This window comes from Trachymyrmex septentrionalis, unplaced genomic scaffold (assembly GCF_001594115.1).
Source record: "Trachymyrmex septentrionalis isolate Tsep2-gDNA-1 unplaced genomic scaffold, Tsep1.0 scaffold75, whole genome shotgun sequence".
Classification (NCBI taxonomy): domain Eukaryota; kingdom Metazoa; phylum Arthropoda; class Insecta; order Hymenoptera; family Formicidae; genus Trachymyrmex; species Trachymyrmex septentrionalis.
In genome coordinates, this window is record NW_017305938.1 from 369,243 (window position 1) to 382,494 (window position 13,252).

Here is a 13,252-nt window from a genome sequence, read left to right on the forward strand (position 1 = left end):
ATATATATATATATATATATATTTAAATGAATTTTATAATTATTCAAATAATACTTAAATACAAAAATATAAGACACTTACGGTAATTTATTTTGGATAAATATCCACTAACCTGATACTGTATCAGGCTGCTCCTCGCCCTAATCAAGTGGACTGCAAGGTTCACGAACGTTGGCATTCCAAGAATGGATCTGGACACGGAGGAAACTCGCGAAACGCATAATCTTTATATTTACAAAATATTTTATAAGTAAGATTTATTTTTAATATTTCGTAAATATTTTTGTGATCTTAGATTGAACAGATCATAAATATTTATTATAAATATTATGAAATATTTATCGTATATATTTTGCAATATGTAAATGGTATCCCAGACAGTGCAGAATATTTATGATAAATATTTATTTTTTGAAATGTCATATAGATATTTTATACATATTTTATATAAAGTTTTACTCGAAATATTATTAAAAGATAGACTAAATATTTAATGTAATATTTATAAATATATTTATAAATAAAGATTTCTAATAAGTATTTGTTATTTGGATTATCTTATTAGATATTTTGACAGCATTTATTACAACATTTACGATAAATATTTCATAAACATTTATTATAATAAATGATTTGTGCAATCTAAGACCACAAAAATATTTTCAAAATATTTAAAATAAGTCTTATAAATATTTACAAATATTTCGTAAATATTTTATAAATATTGTGTGCTATCTGGGGTGAAAATACTTAACAAAATAAGACATTACAATTCAAGTGTAAAAAATATCTATTACAGATATTTATTTATATTAATCATAAATATTATACAAAATACGTAGTCTATATTTCAATAATGTTTTCGAATAAAGCTTATATGAAGTACGTATAAAATATTTATATAATATTAAAAATAAATAAATAATAAATATTTATGAATATTTATTATAAATATTCTGTGCTATCTGAGTAAGACTTGAATAAAATAACTAGAAATTCTATGTCAGATTCACCAAAATGTCATTCTTGTTAAGTCCTTTTGTTAGTTTAATCAAGATATTTTTCTCCGTATGCTATGAAAGATGCCTAAAGAAATGTTTGAAGAGATCAAGCCCATTTTATATTTGACGAAAACATTCAATTAGCATTAAATAATTTTCTCAATTGTAATGTCAATAACTATAATAACGACAATTTCAGGACGACATAGAAGAAAAATGCGACGAGCTAGCGGAGGCAAACCAGGAGCAATACTAGAGAATTCGAGCCGGAACCTGAAGCTGACTTCGTCGCACCGTTGTGACAGCAAAATTATTGTTTAAGCTATTATTGTTAAGAATTGTTGATGAGAGATATATACTTTCAATTAGTTCTTAAAAATTTAAATCACATGACATCTTGCTGCCGCAACGTACTGCGCTTGAAAAGTCCAGAAAAGTCAGCATAAAAAGGACAACATTAGCGCGAGCGATGCGGGACGGGACGCGAGGGGAGGCGAGGCGAGCACAATAGCGGATGGTGTGGTACGGCGAGCGGGATTCGGGAATAGTCGGGGAGGACGCGAAGGACGCAGATGACGCGCAGGGAAGGGTAGGGCAGAGGAATGGCGAGAGACTGGATGAGAGACGGCGGCTGAGTAAAAATGGCGGGAAAAATCCTCGCCAATGCGCGCGCGCATGGACGCGCCAACGCGCAGGTCCCGCGCGCATCGACGAGTCGATACCGCGCGGACGAGAGAGACATCGTCGTCGATGCTGATGCGGCACCCGAGGCCTGCCAACCGACAATTAACCGACATCAAACAATTCGACGCCTCAATAATACTGGCGTAGTCATCATCGTCCGAGACGATGGAATTCGCGATCACAAGCCGATCACGGTCCGATCCGACAGGGAGAAATTCGAATTTTCGCGTAATCGAACGCCCTCGCTCGTCGATCTTCTTCGATACTTGGAATCACATGATGCAATTAATTCGAATTTAAGCGTCAACTGAATGCGATACGTGATTCACGAGTAAACGTAGAAAATTTCCGCTCGGAAGCAAACAGAGGAATCTATGGGAAATTATTACGAAAGCAATTTCTATTACGAGCATCATTCGGATGATTTGAATTCGAATAATACAAAAGCGTATTTCAATTATGAATATATAAATGAAAACTTGCTCGGGCTGTGGATAGAAGGAATGCGTCATCCATCGCTCGAAGGGAGAGGCAGATTCGTTCGTATAATATGTCCGTACAATCGCGAAGCTAAAAATAAACACAGCGGGGTATTTTATCGACAAACGCGCAGATTCCGAAATGTTTGAATAGCGTCACACAGGGGTGGATATTTACATCATTATTTGCCATTTCATAATCACTCCATCGAAAATCCGTGAAACGTTCGCTTCGCCGTCCGACAATCATGTAAAGATTTAGACAAAATATGAAAATTCTTCCTCCGAGAAAGGATATTGCCGGTGTGCTGTATTATAGAGGATTCGACATGAAAATGGCCGACTCGTTCGTGCTTCTTATAATATAATTTTTGCCTTGTAGCGCACGATTTTTCTATACGTGACTTTTTGTAATGAAATCACTGCCTTTTTTCGTCAATAAAGAGAAGTAATACTATTCGAGTTTTTTTTGTAATGTCATGTAATACACATCTCTCTCTCTCTCTCTCTCTCTCTCTCACTACCTTTTTCTCATAAATATATTATCTTTCCCTTTCCTGTGTTGTTAGGGTCACATCCGTTTAACTTCAATTTAAAGTTAATTATTACAGAATATTTTATAACAGATGTTTATTTCATATTTTTTGATTTATTAACGTAATTCTTCCGAAACATATGTAAATTAAGATATATCTTTAATTAACAAAATATAACTGTAAATTAACACGCACACATATATATATATATATATATTGTTATACAATGATCTTATATTATATTACTAACATATATTTCAGCGATAATGTTTCGCAAATATATCGTACTGCGAGGATGCATGATCGAAATACTGTTGTTGAGAAAATACAATATTGTTATACGATATTATATTGACTGTAACTGTGAAGAACACGGGGGTTTGTTTACGCTATAATTCCATCTGATGCACAACTGTGAATTTATAATCAATAATTTATACATGCATTAATGTATACATTATTTCGTGCTCTGCTTTTATTATTCCTTCTACATATGCATAAAAATCAAAAACATATCCCAAGCAAAACAAATCATATTGGAATAACGTTACAATGAATCATAACTGAAAAATAAATTTTAATAATGACATTTTGATGTCACGATGACTTGTTCCGCTTGGTATTGTAAAAGAAATTGTTTTGTATATCGTAAAAAATGAAAGAAAAACACGATGACTGATATATGGAAGGAAAATGAAATCAATTCTAACGTATTTCGTATACCATATGTTTAGCAACGTAGCAAACATAGCAAATATAATACTGACCGCTACAACATATCTCATTGCAATATATTTAAGATAATTATAGAATCGTCGTCGGTTAAGCATGATTAAAACATTTGATCTCTAGATAGCGTGACACGCGCGAGTGCGTTACAACAAACGTATTGTTTTTATGCCTCTGTTTACTTCATTTTTATTCATATGACCCATCGCCGACGAAACGACGACGCGAAGCGATGCGACGCGACGTATGTATAACATATACATAGGTATACATACACGGGACAGACGAGGAGAAGAACAAGAATCGTTGGCGTATACGCGTGGTGCGCGTAATGCGCACGGCACGGGCCGAGAGCCGAGAGCTGAGAGCCGTTTATCGCCTCGACCGATAATTCGGCGAGTTGGCCGCCAGGTGACGCCCCGCACCTCCGCAGCTTTGCCTCTATTGGCTGGCGGCCAATCACGTGGCACGATCGCGGGACGCGCCCGCAGCGCCAAGCGCATTTGGCGGGCTCGTCGCGTTTAGACGGCGTCGTTCGTGGCTGCTCGTAAGTCTTTCGTGCTGTGTGAAGTGTCGAATATCTACGTCGCGCAATGGTGAGTATCCGCGAGTTTTTGACGCGCACGACGGCCATCCATGCCTACCGTCGGCGTCCCCGCACGCCGCGAACCCTCCTCCGTCGACTGGCGGAGTTTCGCGGCTGGATCTTGCGAATTAACCTGTGATTTTCGTGTCTGAACAGGCTGGCGGTAAGGCGGGCAAGGACTCTGGCAAGGCAAAGGCGAAGGCGGTCTCGCGTTCGGCTAGGGCCGGTCTGCAGGTGAGTCGTGTGAGACGGTCCGACGCGGCTAACATACGTCGGCGGGGGATCGATTTCCCCGATGGCATCTCGTTCCGGACCTCCTCGCATTCTCCATCTCGTACGTTCTCGCGGCTTTGCAGGTTAAATCATCATGGTTGTGGCGCGAAAAGTCCGGCTGGCTCTCGACAGTCTCGACACCGCGGCCGGCGAAGCGGTTTTCCACGGCACATCGCGTACCCGGACACGTCGTTACGGACGCGTTACGATGCCGCGTACCTCGCTCTATCCGCGCTATGCCAAACCTTCGAGAAATGTCCTCGTGGAACGGTTTATTTTTCGAATTTTATCGCGTGTCGTACGCTGATAATTTTCAAACGTGACCGACCGGCTTGCCTCGCGTTCCGGGTCGTCCCTTTCTCTCTCTCTTTCTCTCACTGCCCGGGATCGTTTCGGCGGGATTATTTAGCCCCGCGGCGAGCCCGGCGACCCACTGTAAATCGAGAATCAATTTTTGCCGCGAATCACAGCGGTCGTGCAAACTCCTCCCGACTTTGTGCGGACTGGTGCGGACGAGCCTTCGAACGTTCCAACTGACACAAGCCGAAAGCGTTGTTTCCGTTCGCCGTTTGTTGTTTTCCTGTCGTCCCTGAGCGATCGTCTCGTGACCGACGCGACAATTGTCATCGATACTCGCGCGGCCGAGCTTGTTTTTATCGTATTTACGTTCGTCGCGACCGCGCGGTTGTCCATCGATCGTGCGTGCCGTCGCGTTTATTCGCCGACTTAAACTCACCGTCGCGTCGACGAGACACGGAATCGTAGATTCCGCATCGAACAGCCGATCGAGGAGGCGCGTGAATTGCAAATTTGAATCGCCGATATTCATTTATGTTTAAGATGGTCTTATTATTGGCTGTCTATAATGGCAGGAATATTGTATAGTGAGCATTAAACTTTAAGAAATTGATCAATCATAGTCGATTCTAATTTTTTATTGTGATTATCCGATTTCTTACTTTTATAATTTACTACCATATTATTTTACTTACATCATATTATTACCAGTAGGCCTGTTATTACCAGTAGGTTTGTTGCTTGAAATTCCCCAAAATTGTTCCATTAAAAGGAGATAAATATATATGAGACGTTGAAGAGAGAGAGAAAACTCGGAGATACAGAGTGCAAAAAGTACAAGCAGCGCGAACAGATCTATTTGAAGACAAACAACTCTTTATGGGCCATCTACAATGGAAGTAATATTGTGCAGTAAACCGTCAGCTGTTAGAAGTTGACCAATCACAGATCATTCTCACGTTTGACTGTGATTGGTCGATTTCTTATGCACATTTCTTGTTCACAACTTACTACACCATAGGTACTTTCCATTTGATGACACAAGTCTCGACACAAGCGTCGTTCTATCCTTCTCGACATTCAGAGTCTGACAAAGATAGAACGACGTTTCTATCGAGATTTGTGTCATCAAATGGAAAGCACCCCCATATGTCTATGTATAGACAACTTTTTAAATACAGTTTTGAGATATACTGCTCTGTGATTGGCTTGTATCTCAAGACTGTACTTAGGACACAGTCTTAAATATAAAAATTGACTATAAATACCAGTCTTCGTCTTCCTCGATCGCGATACGTCGCGTGGATGGTGTTGCTTTTTAATTGCCGGATATCTCGATCGATCGTTTGTCGTTTACACTGGGTTATCGTTTACTACCAACTAATAAAGGGCACGTTTTGAAAATATCATCCCGGTACATTTCATTCATTTCTCCATAATCGTGCGAGGAATGTTACCCATTTGATGCGGAATGCAATTTTCGGTGATGCAATTTGACGATCAGGGTGCGTTCTATTTGACGCTCATAATGCTCGACGAGTATTATCCTTGCTTAACATTTGATAAACAAGGATGAAATATTCAACGAGCGTCGTGAGTGTCAAATGTCAACGCACCCCCGTGATACAACAAAATTTCGTCGAATAAAACCTAAATTACGTCGAATTAAACCTGATATAGGACGGAAATAAACGTAGCAAGTGATGACGTTATTTATTATTATTATTATTTTTTTTTTCGAAATGAATGTCTGTTTATTGAGTTTAAATTCGCATCGTATTTGGTTCGGTTTGTTATTATTGCAAACCATCTGTATTAAGTAACTTGACAATTAAACATTAAAAGTATCTTATTTTCACCATCAGATGAATTAAAATGAAAGCAGCGGTGCCTTTTGAATATATGCAGATCAGATCAAAAATATTTTGTTCAAACAAAAATTATTCTCTTGTTCTCGTTTAATTTAAATACGTTTGAATAAAATTAGAGATTTACAGAAAGTTACGTCCTCTCATCGAAAAAAAAAATTCATGACCGCGATTAAGTCGGTGTTAGTTATCGCTGTTTATTAAAAGTTCTAGTCGATTTTTTGATATATTATCGACATGCCGCGTTTCCACAATCGTAGATTAAAATTCTCAATTGTAATCACGCTTCGTCGTTTAAATGTTAACTAAAAATTAACTGTTTAAAGTCTCACATCGATGAGCAAAATCCTTGTTCGTGTTGAATGCGATCGAATCTTCTTTGTTTACAAGCATCGCGTGTGCTTATATTTAGCTGATTCAGACCAGTTTCGATGTCATTTAATTGTAATCTTGATTTAACTTATCTTTTCCTTTTTTTAATTTTTATACCCGTTTCTACCAATGTAGATTAATTTTAATCTTTAATAAATTTATTATTAATTTATAGATTTATTTATAATTATAATTTTAAACTTAATTTTCACCTTTTTGTAATTTTTGTGCTCATTTCTACGAATAGATATCTGTTCGCGTTGCTTGCATTTTTTGCACTAAGCAAAAAAATGCTGTCTTTCTCTTTAATGCCTAAATATATATTTATCTTATTTTATGTGCAAACATTTTTGGAGATTTTAATCAACGCGAATAGATTTAACATTAAATTAAATTTAATTTTGATTTAACTTATTTTTTTCTAATTTTAATTATTAGGAAAAGAGTAATTTAAATAGAGATTAAAATTAGTCTTACATTAACGATGAACTGGGCTTTAATATTAATATTAATGCAAACGAGGAACTCCGAAATGGGCTCCTAGGTTACAAGTTAATATACCTGTCCGATAATTCCGTCGCCAATAATATTTGGCAAATAAAATTACTTCGATATACCACGCACTCCTAAAAAGAAAGATTAGAGCCACTTCTCCGCGAGACGATACTCGGAAACGAAACTTCGCCAGCAGGAATTAATTATACTTTCGTCATACTTTGAAGTACGTACAAGATCGTGCAAAAATTAAGCATATTCAACAAGTCTCGATAGCCCAGATATTCCCAGTTATTTACGATTCTTATCGAACGGGGCGCTCTTTGTGAAAACTCTCGACGCGTCTCGGGAAAGATAAAAAAAAGTTATAGCCGATTCTGTGGGCTATTGAATGATCTTAGCCGAATTAAACGCTTAATACGATTATAATAACAAAAATGTGTGTCGCTCGTGCAGCAGCGATCCGATAAAGCTTTGAGGTCGCGGTTTGTAATAGATGAGCGTGAGATACAGCTTGTGTAACTTCGACTTGGGGTATGGTTCGAATTTTTTTCTGACAAACTTTATGTACACCATACACAAATTCTCATTGTTATGAGTTAGAATTTCTGTGGAAACGCAACATTTCGACATGTCGATTGTGAGCCCGGTATCAGCGGTGACAAAATTATTGTGCAACAATATCGACCGCGCTTGAGACAGGAGAGGGAAGAGAGAGAGAGAGAGAGAGAGAGAGTATAAGGGGGTGGGGGGAGAGTGAAGACTAGCCACTTATACGGCACAGGAGAATCTTCGAACGAGAGAATGAGAGAATTTTAGAGAGCATCGGGGACGAGATAGATAGCTCTAGCTAGAACGAGGTTCTCAAACGCTTCTCGAGGCGTCGAATGACGAAACTTTGTGCCAAAAGCCGGGGAGCGAGAGAGAGATAGAGAAAGGAGCGGTAGGGTGAAAAGGATAGAGACGGAGAGAGAGGAAGAGCGAGCCAAATCGTACCGCTCGATATTCGTAGCGTGAGAACGGGACGAGGTCTGATATTCGCGCGGATTCCGTGAACAGAGTCGAGAGATGAGCGGGAATTTTCCTTTCTCCCTCTCTTTTTCTCTCTTGGCGGAGAACGACGCGGAATGTTGAAATGACAAGGCGGAATGTGCCTGGCACGTTCCGCGACGAGCAGACAGACGACTTCCCAGAGCGACGATCCTCGCGGAAGAGGACGAATGGAACGACCGAGGTTCATCCCGGCCGCGTTGTGTTATGGAACGCTACGCGGAAATCCGTGCTATCGCTTATCGCTCAATATTCCGCCTCGACCGAGAGCCGAGAGAGAGGCTACCGACGCTGTGACCGACAACGACCGAATATCATATGAATGGATAGTAGACGCGCGAGTTGATCCATCCGGAAAACATTCGGCCGGTACTGACGCAAAAGTTCCGGCAGAAGTCACTAGACGCGTCCTCAGTGGCGAATTAAGACACAGGGTGCCCCATACCCTGGCGCAAGGAAGAGTCTCGCAATTATTGACTCAAGTCGATATCATTGATATGTCAACATTTGGTGATTAAATTGTGGTGTGTCAGGTGACTGAATTATTGATTTCTATTCTTGTATCGGTGCATGTCGCAAAACGCTACATAAAATGATAATTGTTGATTGTTAAACACGTGTCTATTTTTCCCAACGTAGAGTAACTTTAATCTTAATTTAATTTATTTTTATTTTTTTTTTCAATTTTAAAAATTGGAAAAAGATGAAGAGAGTAAGTTGAACAGGCATTAATCTTCAAGTAATAATAAGAATTTTTAACAAATAATTCTGGATTTTAGGGTATATTTCTGCTATATTTCTGAGGATTTAAAAGTGATTTAAATATTTTTAATATTTCGAGTTATTAATTAATTTTTTTTATTATGTTTTTATAATTTTCTTTTATTAAATTTCTTTTGTACAGACCTAAATAAATGCTTTCTGCATTTATAGGGAAACCGTCTTTTTTAAATGCAGTGAATCCATCGAGAACATTGTTGACGCTACGTTCAGATCAAATGTAGTTTTATTCAAATAGTTTTAATCCGTCACTAATTATTCGTTTGCTAATTATATATAAAATAATTATTCAATCTCGATCGTAGTTTTAATTACGATTTATATCGCAATAAATTGTTCGTATTTTGCGTTTTGATGCAAATCTTCCGAGTAGAAAATTTGAAGGTTTAGGTGAAATACGAAATTGTTGAGATTTATATAAGTTTTTTTGTGTTATTTCCATCTTCTAGTTTACAAATATTTGAAATTTCTCTTATCTAGAATGTTTTACTTAATAATGAGACCATTATTGAATCTTTACGGATGTTTTTATTACATTTAGTGTTTGTCAGTGACAAACGATATATTTATTACTTTATTTGCTTTACTTATTCCACTATTATTCTATTTGTTTTATATTTTGCGGAAAAACGGTTTCATATTTACATGTTTTTTTTTTCATGTCTTGTCTATCGAGTTATTTTTTTCAAATATTCCTATAAGATTTGCGCAATATTGTTTAATAAACATTTCGACATAAATAAGTTTAAAGGTTCAACAGGTATAAACTTAAAAATATAAATTGAAAATATAAAATTCAGTCAATTTTTAAATTATTTCTTCGGAATATTTTCGTACTCGGGATATTGTTTCCAGTCGTAACGTAAACAACAAAATAAAATTTGCGCCTTAATAACATCCAATTTAAATATAATGCAAAAGTTCGGTCTTATTACAGAGTCGAGTATACTTTATGTACATATATTATTGACAGCATCTGAAAAATAGGATGCCGGTAATGATGTTTACGAAGTTTACCGTATAACTACGTGGTAGTCGAACATAGTCGTTCCCTTTTCGCTCTGAAAAGCCTCCTAAAGTCCAACTTCGAGACCGAGCTTTTTATATCACTACACACGTATTACATACATTTCTGCGCGTAACAGTGACGTCAAGTCTCAACGCGTAAGAAACATATACCGGGTGTCGAGGTGACGAGGGGCTGCAGGTACTGTTATCGCTTTCGTCAAATCGCCCGGGGTGAGAAAAGCGCGGGCTAATACCACCGTCTCTCATTGCAGTTCCCCGTAGGCAGAATTCACAGGCATTTGAAAAACAGAACCACGAGTCATGGTCGGGTAGGCGCTACTGCGGCGGTCTACAGTGCGGCCATTTTGGAATACCTTACGGCCGAGGTAAGTGAGCATATACATGTGTATATGCGCGCGCGCGCATGGTGTGTGTATGTGTGTGTGTGTGTGAGAGAAAGAGAGAGAGAGAGAGAGAGAGAGAGAGAGAGAGAGAGAGAGAGATTGTAACTGATATTGTAACCAAGACTGAAATCGAGACTCCATTCAATTTCGAGAAATCTCTAAATAAGATCGAGGATTTCGTATGATAAGCTGATAATTTAACCACTGAAAATTTAAACGAAAGGAGATACCGATAAGAATGGTTTAAGCCAACAAAGGGGAAGATAGGAATGTGTAGGAAGCGAACAATAAATAATTATAAATGATAACGACGAAATAGGCGGGATTATTTGTGAGAATATAGGGAAAAATATTTATACAGTACATTGCATCGCGTCAGTACATTGCGTTTGCAAAAATGTTAGAAATATCTTAAAACGTTTTATCTAATCGTTAATTACAGTTTGAATATACTTGGAAACAATGTAATTTGATATAAATTTAGTTAAAATTAGACTTAGGGTGCAGTTACATTATTTCATCATCTAATTATTGAACTATTTATATTTTATGCTATGTAATTAAATAATTAATATCCAATAATGCTTGCGTTGATGTAAATCCAGGAAGGAGACAAAGAAAGAGTGGACATTGTATACAGAAGATAGGGAGACAGAGAATTAAAATACAGACACAGAAAACCGTTACAAACACGACATCACAAGTGTGGTGGCGTCGCAGTCTCTAAAAACATGGCTCTCTTTCCCGCTTTTATTTTTGAGTTGAATTCATTTTAAATTAATTAAATATTTAATATTGAAGGCAATATACGTTTATTGAAATTAAAATTGCTATGTACACGCGAGAGAGTAATTCACTTTGATTGACAATCATTTTTATGGCTTATTATTTTCATTGTTTGTATAGCTATTATCGATATATTTTATTTTCTATAGAATGGTTCATTAAACAGTTACAATTTCTTTTTGCTCTCAGGTGTTGGAGTTGGCGGGAAATGCATCAAAGGATCTGAAAGTTAAACGTATTACACCTAGACATTTGCAACTCGCTATTCGTGGTGATGAAGAATTAGATAGTCTCATTAAGGCAACTATTGCAGGAGGAGGTATGTGTCTTTTCATAATTTTTACGTATATTTTAATTATAGTTATATATATATATATAATATTTATTAAACTTATATATTTAATTATAGTTATTAAATATTAATTTAATTATTCTTAATTATTTATAATTTCGAAAATTATCAACTTTATGGGATAACATTTTGTATGTAGTAATGTTTAAAGTTTCTGTACATATGTAGTTTATTGCTACTTTTTCATTATGACTTTTATACCAGTGAGAAAACGAGAAGGAAATTTATGAATATAATATAATATTTTATTTACTTTAACAAATATAGAAAGGGACTTGTTTTACAAGAAATGCTTTAGCCTCACGCATCCTTCCACGCTCTCCTATTTATGTGTCTAATTACATAACCTTTTCTCTAAAACTACTCAACTCTTTACTCCGAATGTTTTAATTAACTTTTATTCTCATCTAACTTTATATACTCGTCTACCTCCCCCCTAGTATTTTTTACTCACAACCTATATTTTCACAGCCACCTGTTTCATACTACTGACATACTTCCTCTGAGAAAGAAATTTATGCATATTGTTGTTTGATTGCAGGTGTTATTCCACATATCCACAAATCACTTATTGGCAAGAAGGGTTCGCAGAAGCCAGCATAATTTAGCGATAATTGACATTGAATATTTTAAGATTCGTGGACAAACGGGAGGAGGAAAGAGTTGGTCCAGTGCTTGTTAACAAAGTGTACCTAGATTACTAAATTGATGGCGAGACTGGCGTGATATATACATAGATATATATATAGATATATAAATAAAACAGTATATTGAGATATAATTTAATATAGATAAAAAAATAAGAGTTAAAGAAAGACAAATGTTCATTGACAATTGACAAACGGACAAGACAGGGAGAGAGAATGGATTCTAGGCCGAGTGTAGGAAATTTTAGTGTGTTGCGAGCGATGCGTTATAGCATGGCTCGAGATGACGGAAGTCTTTGGTAGTTTGCAACTTTTGAACATTGTGAAAACATCAGAGAACGTATGAAAATCTGTTCAATTACCATGTTTAATTATTTACAACTGTGAGCGATTACTTTACCAAACCGCCATCGTTGAACTTTTGTCTCATTTTCGTTTTTAAATCGCGTCATGTACTTCTAAGAGGCAGGTTTTGTTAATTTGCTTTCAAATAACTCTCTCATTTCACAATCTCGTACAACATACATGAGTCCAGTTCATTATTTCATATGAATTTAATATGAATTTAATGCTTTATTAGTCTTCATATATATATATATATACGTTTGTGTCAGTAAAATTACGCAGATTATGAACAGTTAATCAACAGTTCCTTATTGTTGAATTTATTATGATAAGAAAAGAAGGAAAAATGGTAAACTTAAGTGTAATTTTCAACTTAAAGTAACTTGATCTGGCCAAATTTATATATAAAATATATAATAAAATTTCAATTTGCTAGTTAGATATTAAATCGTCTCGCGCGTTCATCACGGTTCACAAGTTTCTTGCGCTTTCCTCCTGTCAGAATCACGAAGATTATTATAAGGTTTCGATAATAATAGCAACGATTCCAGAGTTTGAAA

The 13,252-nt window shown here is 36.6% G+C and overlaps 2 protein-coding genes across 2 annotated transcripts in view; both read left to right on the forward strand.

Annotated features, from left to right (window-relative positions):
- Positions 1 to 2,145, forward strand: part of LOC108754068 (SPARC) — a 16,778-nt gene extending 14,633 nt beyond the window's left edge. Inside the window, exon 6 of the mRNA XM_018496110.1 lies at positions 1,201 to 2,145. Within this exon, the coding sequence (XP_018351612.1) occupies positions 1,201 to 1,257 (57 nt within the window). The 3' untranslated portion in view covers positions 1,258 to 2,145. The remainder of the gene's footprint in view (positions 1 to 1,200) is intronic.
- Positions 2,146 to 3,938: 1,793 nt separating this feature from the next.
- On the forward strand, positions 3,939 to 13,016 carry LOC108754069 (histone H2A.V). Its single transcript, XM_018496112.1, has 5 exons — positions 3,939 to 4,025; positions 4,172 to 4,249; positions 10,431 to 10,544; positions 11,538 to 11,667; positions 12,242 to 13,016. The coding sequence occupies exons 1-5, from the start codon at positions 4,023 to 4,025 to the stop codon at positions 12,301 to 12,303; spliced, it is 387 nt and encodes a 128-aa protein (XP_018351614.1). The 5' UTR covers positions 3,939 to 4,022; the 3' UTR covers positions 12,304 to 13,016.
- Positions 13,017 to 13,252: the final 236 nt, after the last annotated feature.

What these genes read in the sequence shown, in the direction of transcription:
- LOC108754069 (XM_018496112.1), top strand. An exon ending in TGGAATACCTTACGGCCGAG is followed by an intron (nt 10,545 to 11,537) that starts GTAAGTGAGCAT and finishes TTTTGCTCTCAG; the next exon opens with GTGTTGGAGTTGGCGGGAAA. An exon ending in GGCAACTATTGCAGGAGGAG is followed by an intron (nt 11,668 to 12,241) that starts GTATGTGTCTTT and finishes GTTTGATTGCAG; the next exon opens with GTGTTATTCCACATATCCAC.